The 22,114-nt window shown below is 44.4% G+C and overlaps 1 protein-coding gene across 5 annotated transcripts in view; it reads right to left on the bottom strand.

The window, feature by feature from the left end:
• The window catches only part of METTL13 (methyltransferase 13, eEF1A N-terminus and K55), a 32,911-nt gene extending 16,105 nt beyond the window's left edge, over positions 1–16,806 (bottom strand). The window contains exons 1-8 of one of the 5 annotated variants that reach the window (XM_007989496.3): positions 15,836–16,497; positions 13,462–14,221; positions 11,847–12,046; positions 9,989–10,184; positions 7,297–7,461; positions 5,671–5,889; positions 3,361–3,492; positions 180–1,412 (exon numbers count right to left, since the gene is read on the bottom strand). In XM_007989496.3, coding sequence (XP_007987687.1) covers positions 1,138–1,412; positions 3,361–3,492; positions 5,671–5,889; positions 7,297–7,461; positions 9,989–10,184; positions 11,847–12,046; positions 13,462–14,221; positions 15,836–15,988 — 2,100 coding nt within the window. In that variant the 5' untranslated portion in view covers positions 15,989–16,497 and the 3' untranslated portion in view covers positions 180–1,137. The other 4 variants (XM_007989498.3, XM_073011795.1, XM_073011796.1 and 1 more) reach the window with 4 other exon arrangements.
• Between the last annotated feature and the right edge of the window lie 5,308 nt (positions 16,807–22,114).

Raw genomic sequence — 22,114 nt, forward strand, 5'->3', positions numbered from 1 at the left:
TATAACCCCATCGTAGGCTGAAGAGCATCTGTATGCTTCACCTGAAAGGTTGGGGTCCATTTTTAAAGGGTCTGTGGAAAGATGAGCCAGGTGGTGAATGGTGACAATGCCTATTTTCCACGGCACTGCTCATTAAATCAACCTTGGTATAATTAGGAAAGACAAAATTCAAGCCAGTCTTGGAATCATTGGTTTAATGGTTCTCAATAAATGGTTAAGATTAATGTTTCCAGCCAAGTGAGATTTGGGTTTAGATATAGTTTGGGCTTAACTATCCTTTATCTCAGATTAAATGAGACAGTGCATGTAAACCACTTAGAAGAATGCCTGGAACACATTAACTTTCATTAGTAATGTTTTTGGTCATTCTTAAACATTTTCACTTCTGCCACCACTCTTTAGGCAGAGTCTGGCACATAGCTGTCACTCAATGAATGTGAGTAAACCAACACCAGACACTTTAGTCTGCCAGGTCTCTGACATGCAAAGCCATGGGGCCGGGTCCATACACTCCCTCCACTGAGCAAAAGACAAATGGCTTAGGCTACAAGGTTTGGGTCATCAAGGAAAGCTGTCAAATAATGAAGTGGGTTAGCAGATTCCTAAAAATTGGAACCATTTCAGCAGCAGTTTCATCCACAGGGAGACAGAGTAAATGCTCTCTCAGATCTGTCTCACATCTATAGAAACGTTACTCTGTTTATAGTCTTTTGGCATCTTGCTCTGCTATCTCACTTGAGATCACTCCTACAGAACTAATAGAGGAATAAATCAAAAGCAAACCAGTATAAGTAGAGATGCAATAAAATCTGGCTGTCTTGAATCCTGAGGGGCTTGCACATACTTGTTAAGGCATGCAGTGTGTGCTAGGGGCTTCAGCAGGGAATTCTACACAAGGACATGGTGTAGGAAGCAAAGACGAACCAACCCAAGTGGTACTAAAGAGGACAAGATGGGAAGGACATTTTTATTTTCCCTAATCTTCAGGCAACCTCACCAAGCTGGGTCACATGTAGCTGAGTGTGAAACCAAGAAAAATATGAAGCTTAAAAAGTACTGTGCGTTGTATTTCTTCAATCTCTGGCAGGCTGGGAGTCCAAGGTCAGTCTAGGCAGGAGGGCTGCTCGGCCTAAGCAATCATACAATCTTCACCGTCTTGAGCATATCTGACAAGACATACGTGTCATCCCAACCCCTCCCAGGCTTCCTCAGGGTCTGCTCCAAAGCCTGGGCTGTTTCTAGGAGCTCTGGTGTGGCAAGTTTTTGCTCAGGGTGCAGCTGACAGAACAGGATCTCATTCACTTCACCCTCAATTCGCCGGACATATAGGAGGGGGAACACTGCCTTGAGCCCAGCCAGCACTGAGTCCTTTAGCCCCAAGTCTCGGCACACGAGGTTGAGAATAAAAACACCTATAGGGTAGGAAGAAAAGTCAGAATGACCTCACATCAGGAGACATATCAAAGATAAGGATTGGCTTTGAGGAAAATACCAATTCCTGTCCCAGGGAGACTGATGGACTAAAACGCACTTATGATGGTGGTGAGTTTGCAGAGAATACACAGCATAGAAAGGCAGATGGAGAAAAGCATGGGGAGCATGTGAGTCATAGACAAACTTCAGCTTTATTTCTTGCTCTTCTGTGCTACTCACACATTATCTTACCATTCTCCACGCCTCAGTCTCCCAAAGAATTGCTTTGAGAAAGAAGTGATTCCCAGCCAGGCACGGTGGCTCATGTCTATGATCATATCACTTTGGGAGGCTGAGGCAGGCAGATCACTCAAAGTCATGAGTTTGAGACCAGCCTGGCCAAAATGGTGAAACCCCGGCTCTACTAAAAATATAAAAATTAGCTGGGCATGGTGGTGGACCCCTGTAATCCCAGCTGCTAGGGAGGCTGAGGCAGGAGCTGCTAGGGGGTCTGAGGCAGGAGAATCTCTTGAACCCGGGAGGCAGAGGTTGCAGTGAGCCAAAATCCAGCCTGGGTGACAGAATGAGACTTTGTCTCAATCAATTCATAGAAAGTGATTCCCTACAAAAGTAAAATTTACCAACTCTACAGGGATATTACATTCTTGACATACATACCATAGAGTATTTATTAACCAGTGAGAGGGTCAAGGTTACCTTGACTTCTGACAATTAAGATTCCAAATCAAGTCAGTTACCACAGTGCCTTACACCAAATCAAAAACACCTAGAGGGCTGTTAACATAGGGATTAAAGGCTCCAGTTTTGAGGTGACAAGGCACTGGGTTGGAGCCCCAACTGTTACCTTGCGTCACCTTGGCAAATCTTCAACCTCAGTTTCCTCATTCAAACAATGGACTGCTATGAAGATTAAATAACACACTGCCTAGTACAGCACATGTAGGAAGCATCATGTAGTAGCTAGCATCACCATGCTAGTGGGAGTGTGAACTGCTACAACCACTTTGTGAAACTGTGGTAGCATCTACAAAAGCCAAACATACCCATAACCTATGATCCAGCAATTACAACCCTGTGTATATACCCAAGAGATCTGAAAACATAATTCATCAAAAGGCATATACTAACATGCTAATGGTAGCACTACTTATAATAGACCCACACAGGAAACAAACCAAATACCAACAGTAGAATGGACAAATGAATTGCGTTAAGTCACATGATACAACACAGCAATAAAAATAAGCCATGTAAACACAACACTGTGAATGAGTCTCACAAACATCATGTTGAGTGAAAGAAAATGGGCACTGAAAGAGTATATTCAGCCAAGTGCAGTGGCTCATGCCTGTAATCCCAGCACTTTGGGAGGCCAAGGTAGGAGGATCGCTTGAGGCTAGGAGTTTGAGACCAGCCTGGGCAACATAGTGAGATCCTGTCTCTACAAAAAATAAAAATAAAAAAATTAGGCAGGCCTGGTGGCATCCACCTATAGTTCCAGCTACTCAGATGACTGAGGTGGCAGGATTCCTTGAGACCAGGAGTTTGAGGCTACAGTGAGCCATGATCATGCCACTGCACTCCAGCCTGGGAAACAAAGCGAAATCCTGTCTCAAAAAAAAAAAAAAAAGAACATTCCAACATTCCATATGATTCCATTTACATAAAGAACAAGAACACGCAGAATTAAGCTGGGCGGACAGATGTTAAGATAGTGATTACTCTTGCGAGGACAAGTTACTGAAAGGGGATAAGAGATAGACTTCCGGCAAGCTGGAAATTTTCTGTGTCTGGTGCTAGTAAATGGGTGTATTCAATTTGGAAAAGCTGATCGAGCTCGTACTTCTGTGCATTTTTCATTAAAAAGATACATTTTTTTTTAATGGTCCCTTCCCTCCTCCCTCTCCAACCTTTTGTTCTCCATACCTTCAGGAGTCAAGATGCTTTTAACATTCTGTAGAAAAGATTGCTCCACAAATGCTGGGGGTGGACAACTCATTCCCAGTGTTGGGTCCTTACTGTCAACATCAAACATTATGACATCGTAGCAAGGCCGTGCTGGGAAAAAGAAGAAAACAAGTCCTTGTCTTTGCTGGATAAAATAATACCATTTACATTCCTACACTATACCTCCTCTTTACCAGTGGTGGGCATGGTGACTTAAGTCAGAAGGAAGACACGGAGGATGTGGTTTGCCTATAAGGGCACTGACATCATGGCCCAGGGCAATCCTTGTCATCAGGGTTCAGAGTGTACCATAGTAAAGATGGAACGTTCTTCCACATTTAAAAGCAGCTTCAAAGGCAAAAACATTAGTGGGGTCCACTTTAGCATGAATATTTCTTGATTAAGAGGCTATCAACACCAGTGGCTTTTGACTGTGGCAGAACATTACAATCGCCTTGGGAAGCTTCTAATGCGGACTACACTCCCGACCAACAGAATAAAACATCCTGGGGTGTTAGGGGGCAGATGAGAGGAGAGATGGGAAGCCTCTGGTATTTTTCTTGAGCTTTTCAGGTAATTCTAAATACAGTCAGAGTTGAGGACCACTGATCTAGACAAAGCAGCTGACTAAGCCTTTAAAGGCTGACCCAGTAAATGGTAACTTTTAACTCTGAAAACAGTATATTTTACCTCATAGGAGAAAATGTTCTGAAATTTCAGTTAGTGTTATCTTTATAGTTCCATGAACAAGAGCTGACTCAAGAAAGAAATGATTTTGCTAAATGGGTGAGAAAGAACTGATGAAGAATTGGATCTGCTCCTTACTATAATGTTCAATTGTTTTTATAAGGGGTAGGTCTGCAATGCCACTGACATGTTTTTAGAAAATTTTGAGACTGTGGTAGTAATTATTCAATAATTAATAAGTATTTAATTAGGACTGCTGCATGCTTATCATTGTTCATAGCATAGATCTGATTTTGGTTTCTTACAAAGAGAACATGTTGGCTCATCAAAGTCCGAGGAAAACAATAGCCTGCATTTGCAGCCTTGAGCCCTCCAGTAATCTGAAACATTTTAGTGTTACAGAAGATGGGCAGAGCCATTGAAAATTAATCTATAGATAACAACAGCAGTAACATCGTGGATTAATTACTTACCATGTGCATAGCACTGTTGTAAATACTTCACTGTATTAGCTATCTGGGCTTGGGCACCTAAACTAACCCTAGCCTCAGAGAGGGAACCTGTGAAACTGTTATAATTCAATTCAGCTTGCAATTAAAATTAAGATAGCATCTGTTCAATACTCGTCCCAGGCATCCTAGTTTGCCACACTCTTACTGGAAAATATTCTAATCCAATGAGACCAGAGTATCTGTTATGGAATAAGCAGACCAGGAAGGGTGTCCTGAGCTCCCCAGCAGAACTGAACCAACCTAACTGCCTTCTCCCCAAAGGACTTAAGCTCCAGAAAGTACTAAAGTCACCAGCAGCCTATTTGTATAATAAGCAGAGTTACTGTCCCTAGTATTTTGCAGAAAATTATTATGCTTATGGTTTTTGTCCTAAATCTGGGATGCAAATTACTAGAGCAAAAGGAACCTTAACTCTAGTTGCAGAAGGCCTATCAGAATTCCCATAGAGTAGCATCTGCATCAAGGTTCCTCCACCTCAGCACCGTGGAAATTCTAGGCCAGATAATTCTATCATCAGTGCCTGTCCTGCACATTGTAAAATGTTTACTAGCATCCTAGATCTCTACCAGTTAGATGTCAGTAGCAACATCCCTCACCCCCTGATCTGTGACAACCAAAAATTGTCTCCATACATTACCAAATGTCGGACCCTGAGGTTGTAAACCACTGATCTTACATGAATACTGTTTTGCTCTATTTCTGGCTTTACCTCCAGTTGAAATATTTATAAGAAACACCTCCCAACACACATTCCACATTTTCTTCTCTGTTTCTTTGCCCAGTTAGACTTCAGGTTTCTTAAGATGGTGAGGAAATGACAAGCTTACAGGTCAGAAAAAAGCCCACTGGTCTGTTAGCACCATAAGGGCAGGAATGGCCTGTTTTACTTATTGCTATACATTCATACCTGACACAGTGCTAAGCATATAGCTGGTACTCTAGTGAGTAAGTATATCAACAAATGAACAGGCTGAAGACTGGAATGAACTCATGCCACTCTATTAGAGATAAACTGTAGAGGCCCTTACGGGCCTGACAATGTCAGACCAATCATCCTTCAACACCTCTTCAAATGCTCCAAGAGCAGTACCTTCTCCTCCTCCTGCCAGGCTGGCGATATAGTCCAGGCCGTCTGCAATGTGGACCTTCATTCGGTCACTCTGGGAGAAGCCAAACCACTGCGTGGCCACTTCCAACATGGAGGGGTCGATCTCCACAGCATCGATGCAGGACTTTGGGAAATGATCGTGGACAAAGAGAGGGAGGCTGCCTCCGCCCAGGCCTACCACCAACAATGCCAGTGGCATCTCTGTAAGAAAAGAATAGAGCATCATATTGCCATCTGTTCACTGGAAAATTCTGTACTAGCCTCAGGGAAGGCAAAAGCGTAGGACAGCTCACTGTCTCCACTCGGGGGATACAAGATTTAGAGGTCTCCCTGTCTCATTCCAGAAATCCAAGAGTCAATTTGACATCTGATAACTCAATCCTGGATTCATGATGACTAGATCCAGAAGGTGAACTAGTGTGTTATTATTATTGTCTCTTAAAGATCTCAAAGTGGCCAGGGCAGTGGCTCACACCTGTAATCCCAGCACTTTGGGAGGTCGAGGTGGGCAGATTACTTGAGCTCAGCAGTTCGAGACCAGCCTGGGCAACATGGCGAAATCTTGTCTATAGAAAGTAGAAAAATTAGCTGGGCATGGTGACACACACCGGTGGTATCAGCTACATGGTAAGCTGAGGTGGGAGCCTGAGGAGGTCAAGGCTGCAGTGAGCTGTGATCGTACCACTGCACTCCAGCCTGGGCAAGAGTGAATCCCTGTCTCAAAAAAAAGAAGATTCCTCACTATAAGAGTTATTAGACCCTCTCTAGGAAAGGGAGGAAGAGTGGCCAAGCAATCCTGCTCATGATTAAAAGGCAACAGAAGTGCAATGCCCCTTGCCCCTGACTCAAAAGGCCATACTGTTTTCTCAGACACCCTCACCAAGTAAGGGTAAGCCATTCAAGTTCCATACATCACAGGAAAACAAAGGCCCAACTCCTGCTCCTAAGCACAGAGCACAGCCACCACAGGGGGATCAAAGGAAGACAACAAAAAAACAAGTCACCCAAAGGAGACAATCCCTGAGAATGAAATCTAAGAACTGAGGTTCTAGTGACATATATCAACACTACAATAGGACAAAAGTATAGGGTGTTCCAAGAAGGCACATTCAGGGACTTCAGGTGAAAACGGTTATAATCACAGACAGAAACAGGAACATTTTTACTAATGCAGTCAGATCCAAACCTGCTATTAGTAATAAGGCTATGACTGCATTAACTAGAATATGAATCTTTTTAGAAAGTAGAACTTCAAGATACAATTGCATCTTATGTTCAAATGATGCATTATAGAAAAGCTGAACAATTAAACTCTGTGTATTTTTACATGTCTCACTGAATACACGATATACCTTAATTTTAAAAAGAAATGAACAGAAAAAATGCCATTTAGACCCTAACATATTTCAATACAATTTCAATAGAACAGGTTGAGTTTGAGGCAACAGTTAATTAGACTGCTCATTAACTTTTAAGATGGTTGAGATGAAGAAAGATACACTGTCAGCTTATAATCGCTGTTCTTCAACTACAATGCAGGTGACACCAATTGTTTAGGTCTGTAATCTTTATGCTCCCTTCTGTGGAAGGCAGTGACATCTCTCTCACCTAGGAGTAGCTCTGGGTTTCTCAGCAGGGCAAGGCCAGCGATCATGGCTTTGTGGTGTTCACAACACAGGTAACTCTTATCAATGGACTGCCCCGGGGCTGCAGGGAGGTCCTCCGCATCAGCAGGCCGCTGCTTCTTCCTGTCCTTTTTCCGCTTCTTCTGGGCTAAACAAGAGATATGAAGTTCCATGCTTAGTACACTAGTCCTCAGGAAGCAAGGGTTACCAGCAGCAGTGTGCTCCAGATGGCGTGAATAGACTCAAAAGACCTAATCGTTAAAATTTTGCAAACTGGTTGACATCATGTTGATAGCCTGAAACTGGCCATAGTGAAATCATTTAGACGTTTGTCCCCTACAAACCTCATGTTGAAATGTGATCCCCAATGTCACAGCCACCATGCTGGTCATGAGTGCAGATCCCTCATGAATGGCTGGGTGCCTTCCCCATGGTATGGAGTGAGTTCTCACTCTAGAGCTGTTGTTGAAAAAAGCCTGGCATCTCTCTTGCTATGTGATGTGCCTGCTCTCCCTTCACCTTCTGTGATAACTGTAAGCTTCCTGAAGCCTCACCAGAAGCAGATGTTGGTACCATGCTTCTTGTACAGTCTGCAGAACCATAAGCCAAAATAAACTTTTTTTCTTTATAAACTACCCAGTCTCAGGTATTCCTTTATAAGCAACACAAAACAAACACACACAGTGGTGGTATTTATACTAGAGAACTGATAAACACTATAAATCAGGATGTGCCCCCCCCAAACCCTGCCCCACAAAGAGACAGTTGTTAAACATTTAACATATACAATGGATGCAAGGAAGCTGGAAAAGGAAATGGCAAATGCACACTCAAAAACCTGGGAAAACTCAACTGAGGAGCCCTGGTACCTCCCCTCTGAGAAATGTAAGGCCACTAACAGGAGAAAAGATTACTCATAAAGTCTTTTAAAGAAAGGTAAAGTTACTAATCACCTCCTATGTGTCAATTACTATACCATAACTTTTATTCTTTTCGCTCTTCTAACAACCTTATCATTCCAATTCTTGGCACATGAACACACTGAGCCACTGAAGTGTTAAGTAAATAGGGAATCAGCAGATGGTAGAGACAGGAGTTGAACCTCGGACTGCCTGTCTCCATCACCTATCATCTTTCTGCTATGCCACACAGGTAGCACTACCAGCCTCTGCTGAAGAAGAAAATCACAAGTATTCAAAAAGAAATAAATCCAAAAAAGCCACTCCCCTTTCCCTCTCCCCACTCCCTTCACTGCTCCAGGGTATCATACTAAACAGATGGCTGTGTCTTCATAGGGATCAGCTGCATTCCCCAGCAGCAAAGGGTATTGATGGGTGGGGTCGGGGTGCTTTTCAGATATTACATCACTTTTTAATATGCTCTCCTTCTTGCTCACCAATACTGCCATGAGAGGGAACATTCTTTCCATGAGAACAAAGTGCTACCAAGAAGTCAAGGAACATGACAATGGTGAAAAATCCTGAAACCCAAACTGAAACGGGCAAAATGTCCTTTTAAGCAATTTTACTGAGATTTTAGTGAGATGAAACTGGACCAACCTGTAGCCAGAGTGACCAAACAATAGGGCAGAAACCCAACAATCTTGGGTGCTCTTGGCCAGGGAAAACTCCTAAAGAAAAAAACCATTTTGCTGGGTAACTTGATCCTAGTTCAGAGCAAGTCCACGACCTCAAGCGTCTGAATTCTCTGTCTCTACCCTCCTCCCAGATGGCCTTGCTATGAGGGCAGGCAAGTCAGGCAAAGGGAACAACTGGGAATCAGGAGAGCCATTTCAGCTTCCATCCCTGAATCTCCGTGCCTCAGAAAGGGAAAATGCGCTGGAGACGGAGAGGTGAGGGGCGTTCACTTTCCACTCTCTACATTTGACTTCTGAAGTGATTTCAATGAGCAAGTATCACCTTTAAAACACAAACTAACACAGCCTGTGAGAAACACAGGTAAAACAAACTATTGATTCCCCATCAGGGGGAGTTTCTGAGTGACAGCTGGGAGACCACTTAAAGGGATCCTAGAAGAGATGGTTTAGATCTACACTGTCTAATACTAGCCACTAGCCCCCTGTGTCTGTTGAAATGTAAATGTAAATTAATTAGAATTAAAGAAAATAAAAATTCAGTTCCTCAGTTACACTAGCCACATTCCAAACGCTCAGCACTACATAAGGTTAGTGACGACCACATTAGAAACTCAGGTACTAAACATCTCCTTCATCACAGACAGTTCTACTGAACAGTGCTATACTAGATGGCCTCTAAGTCACCCGCCAACTCCAAAACCCTCTGAAACAGGTGAGTCACATGATGGAGGGCAGGGCTCACCTGCAACTTCCATGGTTCTGGCTCACCTCACAAAGGCCTATTGAAACAATACACAGATGTATGTGGAGCACCTGCAAAACAGATGCCTTTAAACTGAAGACATTAAGGCGATTATCACATGTATTTGGCTTCACTACCCACGCCCCTTATCACTTCAGAGCCAGACTCTGCTCAAGAACAGAATGTACTCTGCTTATCGCTGCTCACACCCTAAGAGTCTAGATGGTTAAGAATTCAAAGCCACCCAGGTCCATTCTACATCTCGGTCAAGCTCCCAGGAAATGTAGCCCATGCCACGGCCACCTGGGTCCCACCCTCGCGCCTATGACACCTCACCTTTGTAAGACACATCCTTCAGCAACCTGGCTTCTGACTGCACCACATTCCTGTTGCTAAGGAAAATCAGTCGCCGGAAGTATCGCTTGTCATCCCCTTGCACATCCTCGATGACATAGTTACCGCTCAAGGCACTGCAGTCTTGGTGCTGAACGGTCCGGACCCCAATGTCCCCACCCACAGACAGAAAGGGCACCTGAAGGTACAACCAGAGATGTGGTCAAAACAGTAGTTCATTTAAGAAATAAGAGAAATTATAACCCCTTCCCCTTTGTGTGTATATATCCCTATACCATGGTTCTAAACAACAACTACTCCAAAGATTTGCCATTCTATGAAAGCACTTTTCTGGAGCCTTTGAACCGATCTGAGAGGTTTAATTCATCTTTTGAAAATCAACTGAACACCTAAATATCTTCCAAACAACTAGTGAGATGCAGTTGATTCTCCCCAAGTTCTTTTAGGGGTTTCTCATCAGTAAATTCTAAAAGAACTCTCAATAGTCCAGGATAACAAAAGCTAGAAGGAACCCTCAGGAAGAGGCTGTGATTATGAGAAGGAATCTACACAAGAATAAAGATAACAAAATCCATGGGGGAAACAACCACTCCAAATCTAGAGAAAATTTCCTTTCCCCTAATTATTCTCATCTATTTTTCCCCCATTTTTCTAAACTTTAGGAGAAAAATATACTTTCCCCCTAAACTTTCCCACTCCTTCCCCCTATCTTTATATCTATTTCTTTTTTTAAAGACCTATAAGACTATTTAATAATCACCAGTATCTCCTGACCCTGCAGACTCAGGCACTGGTGAGAGGTCACAAATGAAGCTCCCCAGAGGATCTGGGCTTCCCTGAAATAGGGGTCACCAACCCCAAAGTTGGCCAGGAAGAATCAAATACACATTCTTCTATAAACACAAGTCAGCCTAGTGGACAGAACCACAGGCCAGGAACCCAGAAGCCTAGGTTCTTTTTTTCAGATCTGTTACTATTCGCACCAAGCCTCTAGATACCTTTGCTTTCCCACCTATCAAGAAGGATCAAAGCTTGGGCAACACAGGGAGACCCTGTCTCTAAAAAAAATGTAAAACAACTAGCCAGGTATGGTGGTTTGCACCTATAGTCCCAGTTACTACCAGAAGCTGAGGTGGGAGGACGGTCTGAACCCAGAAGGTTGAGGCTGAGGCTGCAGTGAGCCGTGATCACACCACTGAACTCCAGTCCAGCCTGGGAAACAGAGCAAGACCCTATCTCAAAAAAGAAAATAAAAGGATCAACTCCTCAACATGAAGTTCTTGCAGTAAAATCACTTGTTCATTACCCATGGTGACCAGGATGGCACAGTTGGTGTTAACTGTTAATACCATATCACTATTTAGGCAAAAACCTTCAGTTTCCTTCCCAGTAAAACACCTGACCAGCAATGTGAATACCTGGATAACCGTGCTGAGCTGTTTTGGCCCTTTCCCATTCATACCCTCAGATAATGATAGCTCTAAGAAGCAAAATGACCAAGAAAATCCAGTTCAAAAAGTGTGGAAGAAGAAACCCACAGTCACAGCAACTCAAATTAAGAAGAACTGGAGCCCGCAACGTGTAGAGCATTTCCGTCCTGCCATGTCTATTGAGTCTCAGAGGCTCCCCCAGACACAGACCCTACTGTACTCGCTTTCCTCTCATTGCCTGGGGCAAAGGACAGTGTTTCCCTGCCATGTAACCCTTAGCTGCTGATACCCATCCAGGATTAGATGAGAGTCATAGACTCTAGTCCTAGCTCCTGCCAAGGCTCCCTCTGCCTCCCTGGCTGCTAACATGACCTCAGAGATCCATGAAAGCTGTAAGAAAGCTATGTTACCTGCTGCTGGGCGGGCATCCCAGCTGGGGCCAGCTCCATGACTCTAGCCGACAGCTCAGCTTGGATGTGGTCCATGCTTTCATACTGCTGACCTCGGTGAAGGGCCACTGTAATCAGCCTCCTGAAGCCAGCACTGGCCGCCAGCTGTTTCCTGCCCTCATCCATGCCAAAGAGCCACTCAGTCTCCCGGCCCTGGGGGACTAGAAAAAAGAACTTGGTTACAGGGAGTCCTGGAAAGAGTGTTCAGGCCCACAACCAATATGGCCCAAATGGAAGGGAGCCAGTCCCTGTCCAAGACCAGCATCTTCCCCAACTATAACCCACTGAGGAGCTAACTACTCCCTAGTTCACAACACCTAGGGCAAAGCAGCTCATCAGACAAGACGCAGGACCAAGGGTGGAGAAGAAGTGGGGGCATGTCTGTAGGGGAAGGAGGCAGGCACCTACCACAAGAAAAACAGCAATAATGCCAACACAAATAAGTCATGCCAGGCATGACTCCAAGCTGTTGACAAATATATATTAGTGGAATCCTCCAACAGCCCAAGCTGCAGGTAGTAGTATTATCCCCATTTTTACAAATGAGGAAATTGAGAAACAGAAGTTACACTATTTGCCCAACTTCACACAATAAGTAAATGGTGAAGCTGGGACTCAAACCCAGGCAGTCTAGCCCCAGACTCTACCCATGCTTGTATTCACTACACTATTTATTTCCACACATGGATGGATAGAATTATACAATACCTGAAAAACTGGTTCAGTCACCAGGAAACAAACTACCATAACACCAAGACCATAAACACTTTGCATTTGTCTAGAATGTTCTACTTTTGAAAGCATTTCCTCCTGCTATCTTTTTTATCCTTTTTAAGGTAAATCTGGTATCACTTACTGCTTTCAATAATAATGGTTAATATTTACACAGCACTTCCAAGGCCAGGTACCATTTCTAAGAGCTTTTATACTTCTCACAACTATACCAGAGTTACACTCCCACTTTATAGGTGAGAAAACCAAGGCAGAGAAAGAAAAGTAACCTGTCTAATGTCATACCATCAGGAAATGACTGAGCCAAAACTGAAACCCAAACAGTCTGGTTCCAGAGCCCACTTTTTTAGCTGCTATCCTATGCTGCCTCTCTAAATTTTGCAGACAAGCACAGCAACTTTCCCAGGTCCTGCAGCTCACAGGCTACAGCTGGGACTAGAACCTATGTCTCAGACTTGCTAGTCCAGCGTTACTTCCATTACTCCATGCTACCAAGTAACTAGCATCTCTATGTCATATGTGACCTCCTAAATGTATCTCTATTCTCTCTCTCCCCTACCAACCCCATTCTCACACTTCATCAAGTCTTTGCAATGGCAAATGAGAAGGAATAGGTCTCAACTCGCAGTAGGTTGCTAGAAAGCTATTACTCTCCTTTCATCATGCCTTGGGTAGTCTAATCCTCTGGAAGTACAAACCCCTGCAAGATAAAAACAGTCAAGAATCCCACCAAAGCCCCAGCCCAGCCTCAGCCCCAGCCCAAGCCCAAGCCCAAGCCCAAGCCCAAGTCCCAGCCCCTGTAAGCCAGCCCCTCCAGGGAAGAGAGGGAGCAATCCCAACTCACTGATGAAAATCGCAAAATGATTGTCCCGCGATGGTTTCACAGTGGGGCTGTCCACCACGTGGAGGGTGTAGCGTGGCTCCCCCGTGTCCCCATCGCACAAGTCCAGAGACACACTCCCCAGCTTGGCCTTGCGGCGCAGCTGGCTGCACAGCCAGGCATACTGCTGCCGTTCCCGCACCGCCTCGGCCAACCGCTCGGCACTCTCCAGCCGCACAGGCTTGCCCTGCTCCTGAGCACACAGCTCAAAGATCTGAAGGGCAGAGCCAGGGACTGGCCTGAACTTGGTCATGATGAAGGCAAAGACAGGCAAGGAGAACTGAGGCTCTGCTTCCAACACCTGGTCCTGGCTGTTGGCCACTTGGTGCACCCTCACCATCCACCCCTCCCGGGAGAAGTGGCCCACTGCTTTCTTCAGGACGTGAGCCTGAGCCAGGGAGATGCAGAGATAGCGACCGCCCACCTGCAGGACACGGCCAACCTCAGCCAGCATCCTGTCCACCTGTTGCAGGGTCTTCTCTTCCTCATCTGTCAGGACAGCATCCAGGGTGCCCTTGTCCAACACCACCTGGAACGAGGCATCAGGAAACTCCATCTGTGTCATGTCCATCTTCAAGAAGCTCATCTGGGGCCGTCGGGTGGCATTGCATTCCTTCATTTGCTTGATGACAACCTCACTGATGTCGATGTTCACTATATCCCGATAGCCCACATCATACAGTTGCTCACTCAGTTCTGAGTTGCCACACCCAATCACCAGCACCTGGAGAAAAAATTCACAGACAAGAGGGAGGTAATCAAAGCAAAGGACTGTGCTTCAGGTACTTCAAGGAATCAAGTCTCACCTTGGCTGAGGCACATTTGCAAAAGGTGGAGATGCTACTACCAGGGAAACAGCAACATTGTAGAGCTGATTCTAGACTCTATCTTGAAACACCACATATATACTGGCTAGTGAAAACCACATTCAGCTACAATACAGGTTACATAAGAATGGGCTTTGTGTTGCAGAAACAAATTAATCATAATTGTTCTTTTCTCTAAAACATGCACTTATTACTCGGGAATTAATAGGAAGTCAGAGAATCCAAATATAGAGTTATAGCTGAAATCCTAGGCCAGGAATAACCCTATTTCCTCAATCTACTCATGCCTTTGGCTCCATTAGACAATAAAGTATACTTTGTGAGGATTCAAATCTTACTTCCATCGCAGATTCCATCTCACGATATTCAGTTATTTTCTGAAGCCAAACTTAAAATTCAGATTGTTGTCTCCCTCTCCAGGGAGCAATCTTCCATTCAAACTTAGAAATTCTGATATTGCCATCTCTGGAAAAGCATGGTACAAAGAGATGTGCATATGCTTTTGAGCCAGACAGGCCTGAGTTTAAATCCCCACATGACCACTTGGGCATGATCTTGGGCAAAAAAAAAAAAAAAAGTGGCTCTCAAGGGCTCAGTTTCCTCATCTGTAAAATGCATGCAGGGCCACTCACCTGAGTTTATGATGAGAATTGAAAGACTGCACATGCATACACACGGCACCCAATAAAGGTCTGGCACATAAAGTTTACCCGCAAATGTAAGTTTTCTACTTTTCCTCCTTCCCAACCTCCAGTACAGTCTCACCTATTACCAAACCCATTATTGTACTTACTACGTTTCACTTCTGGAACATGTGCAGGGTTTATGTCTTAATGCTCTTATAGCTTAAGGACTGGGCACAGTGCCTGAAACTCGGGGAGCGCTGAACAACTATTTGAAAAACAAATTCATACACAAAGTCACACCTGCTGCAGGTGGCACAGGAATACACAGTGACAGAAGATTGGAAGTCACTCTTCAAGTAGGGTTATTAATCCAAGAATGAGTTGGGGTGGGAGGTTTATTACCTGAAAACCTTTAAAAAAAAATTTTTTTTGAGACAGCGTCTCACTCTGTCACCCAGGTTGGAGTGCAGTGGAGTGATCATGGCTCACTGCAGCCTCAACCTCCTGGGCTCAAGCGATCCTCCCACCTAAGCCTCCCGAGTAGCTGGAACTACAGATGCGCGCCACCACGCCCTGCTATTTTTTTCATTTTTTGTAGAGACGAGGTCTCATTATGTTACCCTGGCTGGTCTCTAACTCCTGGGTGGAAGCGATCCTCCCACCTCGCTCTCCCAAAGTGTTGGGATTACAGGCGTGAGCCACCACGCCCAGGCTGAAAGAGTATTTTAGTTTGACTTTTAGCAGGAACAATTCAAGAAATGCTGAAATATGCGTCCAGCTACGGTCCTCCCGCCTGTCACTGTCCCCCAAGTGCAAGACTCCTGTTACTAGTTCCCACCTTCCGGGGCACGCACGAAGGAAGGGCTGACAGGCCGCGCTCCTCACCTTTTCCCTGGGCTTGATGTATTTGTGTAGCACCCCGCACAGTTCCAGGTAGGTTCCATACCACTCGAAAGCTTTCTTTCCTCGCTGCTGGAAGAACTTCTCCCAGTAGTCAACGGAGCCAAACTCCTTGGAACTTTTAGGTAAGAGGTTCATGTTCCTACCGCCGGAGCTGCGTTTTCAAGACTCCCCTACTCCCTGTGAGATACCATCTGAGGAGCTTGCCCACCACACGCAGGCTCCGGGACACTGCAGTGGCAATTCTTTCCACGGAAAAACAGCCACATTGATTTGTTCCCCCCTGGATGACCCTTACACGACAAACGCACGGGCCACTGAATCTCACACACGCTCGCCCCCTCCTCCGCGCCTGCTGTCCTTGTCCCACGTGAAGAGTTCCTCACGCTTTTCCCGAGCTAGATTTCCGAGCCCAGCAACCATATCCGGGTGCGAGACCTCGTGATTCGTCGGCCGGGCCAGCCCATCCCAGCTAGTCGTTGGTCGCTGCTTTGCATTTCTATCACCTCATTGGCTGAGACGTGCTTGCCTTTCTCCGGAGGCTCGGTCGCAGGCACCTAAACGCTTTTTAGACGTGAGGCCGGCCGACCATTCACGGGACGGGGCGGGAACGCGGGCCGCACTTGTGGCGGAAGAGGCCGGGCGTCTGTGAGAACTAGGTCACGTCCGGGTGCCGAGGGAGCGCTGCTGTGCTGGGGCTGGGCCTTCCCTCTAGGCGGGGCGGAGAGCGCGCTTCCTTCCCGGGCTCGGCGTCTGCTTTGTCTTGGAGCCGGCTTAATCCACTGACTGCGATCGTGCGCCACACAGTGGCGGAGGGCGGCAGACGGGAGCGTATTGATAGCGGAAGATGAAAAGAAAAACCTGTGCAGATCGGAGAGAAGTGAGGCAGGAAATGAGTAAAGCCAGTCCGTCGTAAAAACGCTGCACATTCTAACCTTGTCAGCTTCTGCGCACCACCAGTCCCCGCCTTATTTTGCCACCTCTGCACCAAAATACAGGATTCTGCTATCAAAAGTGTAATAACGTGAAAATTCAGGACGAAAAAGTAACAACTAGGCATTCAGAGGTCCCTACCCTCCTTCTTCCTTCTCCCCTCAAAGCACAACATGCAAAACTCTAGCCTTTCATTTTGATAATTGGCCTCCTTGTTATTCTGACGTTACCTATAACTGCTTACTTCATTGTTTGATAAACATACTGTACTTTCACATGCTCATGCTAATACCCTGAGGAAGCTTCTGTGAAGGGCACTTTTTTTTCAGACAGGGTCTCACTCTCGCCCAGACTGCAGGGCGGTGATGCAGTCATGGCTCACTGCAGTCTCCACCTCCCAGGGGTCAGGGGATTCTCCCACCTCAGCCTCCGAAGTAGCTGGGAATACAGGTGCATACCACTACACGTGGCTAATTTTTTTTTTTTTTTTTTTTTTTTGTAGAAATGGGGTTTCGTCATGTTGTCCAGGCTGGTCTCAAACTCAAGTGATCATCTCGCCTCAGCCTACCACAGTGCTGGGATGACTGGTGTGAGTCCAGGCACTATTTGAAAATGACCAAACATGTGTATCATTGCGCCTTTCACACCATGATAAATTGCAGGAGAAATATACAGATTGAGGAGAGCAGATAGGCTTGGAATTGAGCATGTGTACTGTGGGCTGTTATATACTACACTAGCACAGGTAGATAGCCAGGTAGACTGTTAATAGTTAAGTAGGTTAGATTGGACTTAAACATTGGTTTTAAAAAGTGATTCTCAAACTGGCATGCATCAGAATCACCTGGAGGACTTGTTAAAACACAGAATTCCCCTAGTCACATCCCAGTTCCGAGTCGTTAGTTCAGTGGTGAGGCCCAAGGATTTGTGTTTCTAACAAGTTCCCACAATGCTGATGATGTTAGTCCCGGAACCACACTTAGAACCACTGTTTTAAAATACAATTAAGAGATAAGTCAAAATGGATATGGTTCCAAATTCGCTATTTTCAATGGTAAATCTAAAAGCTTTCTACAAGTAACATAAGAGAAAATCTGTTTTCATGCTCCCCTTGCTGAGTTCACATTGTTCCTTTCTACCCAAGACAAAGAGAAGGAGTCCTTGAAGTAGCTTCAGCTACTACACCATGCAAGGTTCCGAATGGGTGAAATGTGGGTTCTTTAGGAAGCACTTATTGAGAGCAGAGGACATCACTTGGTACTGAATGTGCTACACAATTCCAAAGAAGCAAAACACCATCGCAGCCAGGCGCGGTGGTTCACGCCTGTAATCCCACCACTTTGGTAGGCCGAGGCGGGCTGATCACTTGAGATCAGGAGTTTGAGATCAACTTAACTAACATGGTGAAACCATGTCTCTAATAAAAATACAAAAATTAGCCGGGTGTAGTTATGTGTGCCTGTAGTCCCAGCTACTCAGGAGGCTGAGGCAGGAGAATCGCTTGAACCCGGGAGGCAGAGGTTGCAGTGTGCCAAGAGATTGCGCCACCGCACTCCATCCTGGCCAACAGAGGGAGACTCCGTCTCAGAAACAACAACAAAAACAAATCCATAGCAGCTGCTCTGTGCCCCCCAAAGCTTTATTCAATTCAATTCAACAAATATTTTAATTGTCTAATAGGAGCCAATCACTGTGGTAGAAGCTAAGGATGCAATGGTAAGCATGTTAATCACGTGGAGGGCACATTAAACAATTACAAAAATAACCTGTAATGGGGGTTATAAGTGCTGTGAAGGAGAACCATACCAGTCCAAAATAGTATATCTTTGTGACCCCTACTGATCTAGGGGGTGACCAGAGAAGGTTTCCCTGAGGAAGGGACAAAAATGCTATATAATCTGACTGCTTAATATCAGCATGACATAGGTGAGAAAACAAAAAGCATGGTTCACCCTCTAGAACCTTTACAAGAACTTTTGGCTGCTGCTTTTCCCTCTGTCTCTATTGTCTGTTCTGTTAAGGTCATGTTATTAGAAAAGACAAAGTTATTTCTATCACAGCCCAGGCTCCAGCCCCATATTTGATGCTCTAAAAGTATGATTACTGTTTGCAATGTTTTTCAGACCAAGAGGATAAGTAACTTACCTTTTTCCATCGGTGCCTGCCTCCCTTCTGTGAGCCTAAAAAAGTGATAGCAACCAGAACATTTTAAGCTAAAACATACTAGAGATTTTCTAAAATTGTAAGATTAACACAGAAATATTTTAGATATATTGTAACATTAGACCCTAGCATTAGCCTTTCAAAATACTTATTTGAAGCTTATTTCTCTCAAGGTTTAACTATGAAATATAATTGATAGGTATGTGTTATCATTATTATACTTAGTTAATTTAAGCCAATAAGATGTTAAAATGCTTTGTGTTTTGTTAGGATCCCCAGAGTGGTTACCAATATGATTTAAAATGCAAGTTAATTTTAGATAAAGCCCTTCAGTATTGTGGAGTTTTTTTCCTAAAAATATAAATCCAGACCTCTGGATATATAATTTACAGTCAAATTTACTTAATTGAAACATACTCATTATTGTGGTAATAATATTCAGTTGATTGTTACTACGATTAATTGTAAAATAAAAAAAGAGGAAATAAAAAGCATCTCTTGACAATTTGGGAGGCAGAGGATGAGAGACGCAAAATAATGCTCCCCCAAAGATGTCTACCTCCTAATCCCCAGAACCGAAACTGTGAAGGTAACAGGTTACAAGGCAAAGGAGAATTAAGGTTGTAGATGCAATTAAGGATGCTAATCAGCTGAAGTAGCAAGACTATCTAACTGAGCTCAATGTAATCACAAGGGTCCTTTTCCATTCTCTTTTTTTTTTTTTGAGATGGAGTCTTACTCTGTTGCCCAGTCTGGAGTGCAGTGGCACAATCTTGGCTCACTGCAACCTCCGCTTCCCAGGTTCAAGCAATTCTCCTGCCTCAGCCTCCTGAGTAGCTGGGGATTACAGGCGTCCACACGCCCAGCTAATTTTTGTATTTTTAGTAGAGACGAGGTCTCACCATGTTGGCCAGGCTGGGCCACAAGGTCCTTTAAAGTGGAAGAGGGAGAGACAGAAGGGCTTGGCCCAGTGTTTCTGGCTTTGAAGGAAGGCAGCCATGAACCAAGGAAAGGGGGTGGCCTCTAGAACCTGGAAAAGGAAAAGAAATGGTTGCTCCTATAGAGCCTCCAGAAGAAATACGGCCCTGTTGACACCTTGATTTTAATTTATTGAGACTTGTCAGACTTCTGACTGATCGAACTGTAAGATAATAAATTTGTATTGCGTATGGCACTAGTTTTTGGTAATTTGTTACAGTAGTGATAGGAAACTAATACAGAACATAAACAGGAGAGAGAAAGAGAGAGCGAGTATGTGCGGTTGGGGCAGAAGGTCACAGTGGGAAGAAAGCAGCAGAAGATACAACTAGAGGCTGAGGTAAAGGGCAGGTTTTGAGGAGTCTTCTATTCCACATCTTTAGCTTCAGCCTGTTGGGCCACAGGAAATAACAGAGATCCAGGGTCATGACAGAAAGACCTGATCTGGGAGATGTTCTCAGGAAAGACTGAGGTGCTTGATGACTGATTGAATAGGGGGAATAAAAGACTGAGGGACTCATAAATGACTCCTACATTGGCCTCTGGATGACTGAAGACATAGTCTGTAGAAAGAAAAGGGGAAGGAGAAAGAGGTATTATTTGTAGAACTGTTACTTGAAAAGAATTTAGAGGTTATCACTCCAGTAAAAACCAGAGCCAGAGCTAAAAGCCAGTCTCCCCACCCTGCTGTGCCTAGCCCAGGGCTCATACCGTTCTCACTTCCTGCCAGTGGTATCCAGTTGGAGTTGGTAGGTCCAAGACATGAAAATGTTTCATGAGTGGGATATAAAACTGAGTAAAGGGAATGTCTCTTTGGTGTACAGGGAGTGGCTCATACAATGCTGGAAACTATTTCAAATTGGAAATCATCTTAGCCAATGGGTTTGTTTTCCACATTTGAGAAGTTTAAAAATGAATGTTCTCCTGCATCTTGGGATAATAGAAGGCAGACATAATAACATCCTAGGGTAACATTATACCATTTTATTAGCTGAGTGTCACACTTTTCTTGATGGTATTGTTGACCTGAAAAGTGACTATCAAGCTGATACTGGATTCCTAAGATTGGGTTGATGATAATAGCTACTTATTTATGTATTTGTTTAAGACAAGGTCTCACTCTATCACCCAGGCTGGAGTGCAGTGGTGCAATCACAGCTTACTGCAGCCTCGACTTTCTGGGCTCAAGTGAGCCTTCCACCTCAGTCTCCCAAGTAGCTGAGACTACAGGTACGAGCCTCCATGCCTGGCTAGTTTAAAATATATACATATATTTGTAGAGATAGGGTCTCCCTATGTTGCCCAGGCTGTTCTCAAACTCCTGGCTTCAAGGGATCCTCCCACCTCAGTCTCTCAAAGTGCTAGGATTACAGGTGTAAGCCACCATGCCCACTGCACAATAGTATTTTTTAGTTTGTATAGCACTTGTGATTGGCCAAGAATTTTTCTCATACATTACTTTGAATCCATGGGAAGGAGGTTCAGAGCTACAGAGTTAATTTTCACATTGGCAGAGAATCCCTTTGGGAGAATGTGCCAGCCTTGTACAAGATTAACAAATTAGTTTCATCATAGATGATTACACACTGCTTTCTAAAATATATATGTAAATATATATACCTATACATATGTAATTAAGGCAAAATTCCAATTGATTAAAAATAAGTGAAAAAAAGTTGTATATGACTGAGCAAATTCAGCCATGACTGCCTCTGGGTATTATATTTGATTCCCAGGATTTTCTTTGTGCAGTAGTTTCCTACTCTATCACTAAGGACATCTGTTGATGGATTGGTTTCCTCATATGCATGGACTGCAAGGCATTAATACATGGCATATTATACATGGCAAGTTGTTTGCCTTTGGGGCCAGTAGGCAATAACATTTGAAAGCTGGAAGTCTGGGGAGATGAAGGAATGATGCCAAGGTTAACAGGCTGTGCCTGAATACATTTGACCACTATATGAGGGGGCTCACGAGGCCTCCTTTTGACTGTCTTTTGTTTTCTACAGCCTGGATACTGGGAAAAACCACAAGGGTAAGCTATTAGACTGTTTTCTTCCTAATTTTATTCCAAACTTCAGTTTATTTGCAGGAAAAGAAAAACTTGAAAAACATTTTGTTTTTCTCCTACACTCTAGCACTTGGGTGCCTAACCCATGACCATTTCATGTATTCCATTTTTATAGA

This window comes from Chlorocebus sabaeus, chromosome 25 (assembly GCF_047675955.1).
Source record: "Chlorocebus sabaeus isolate Y175 chromosome 25, mChlSab1.0.hap1, whole genome shotgun sequence".
In the NCBI taxonomy this organism is placed as follows: Eukaryota; Metazoa; Chordata; class Mammalia; order Primates; family Cercopithecidae; genus Chlorocebus; species Chlorocebus sabaeus.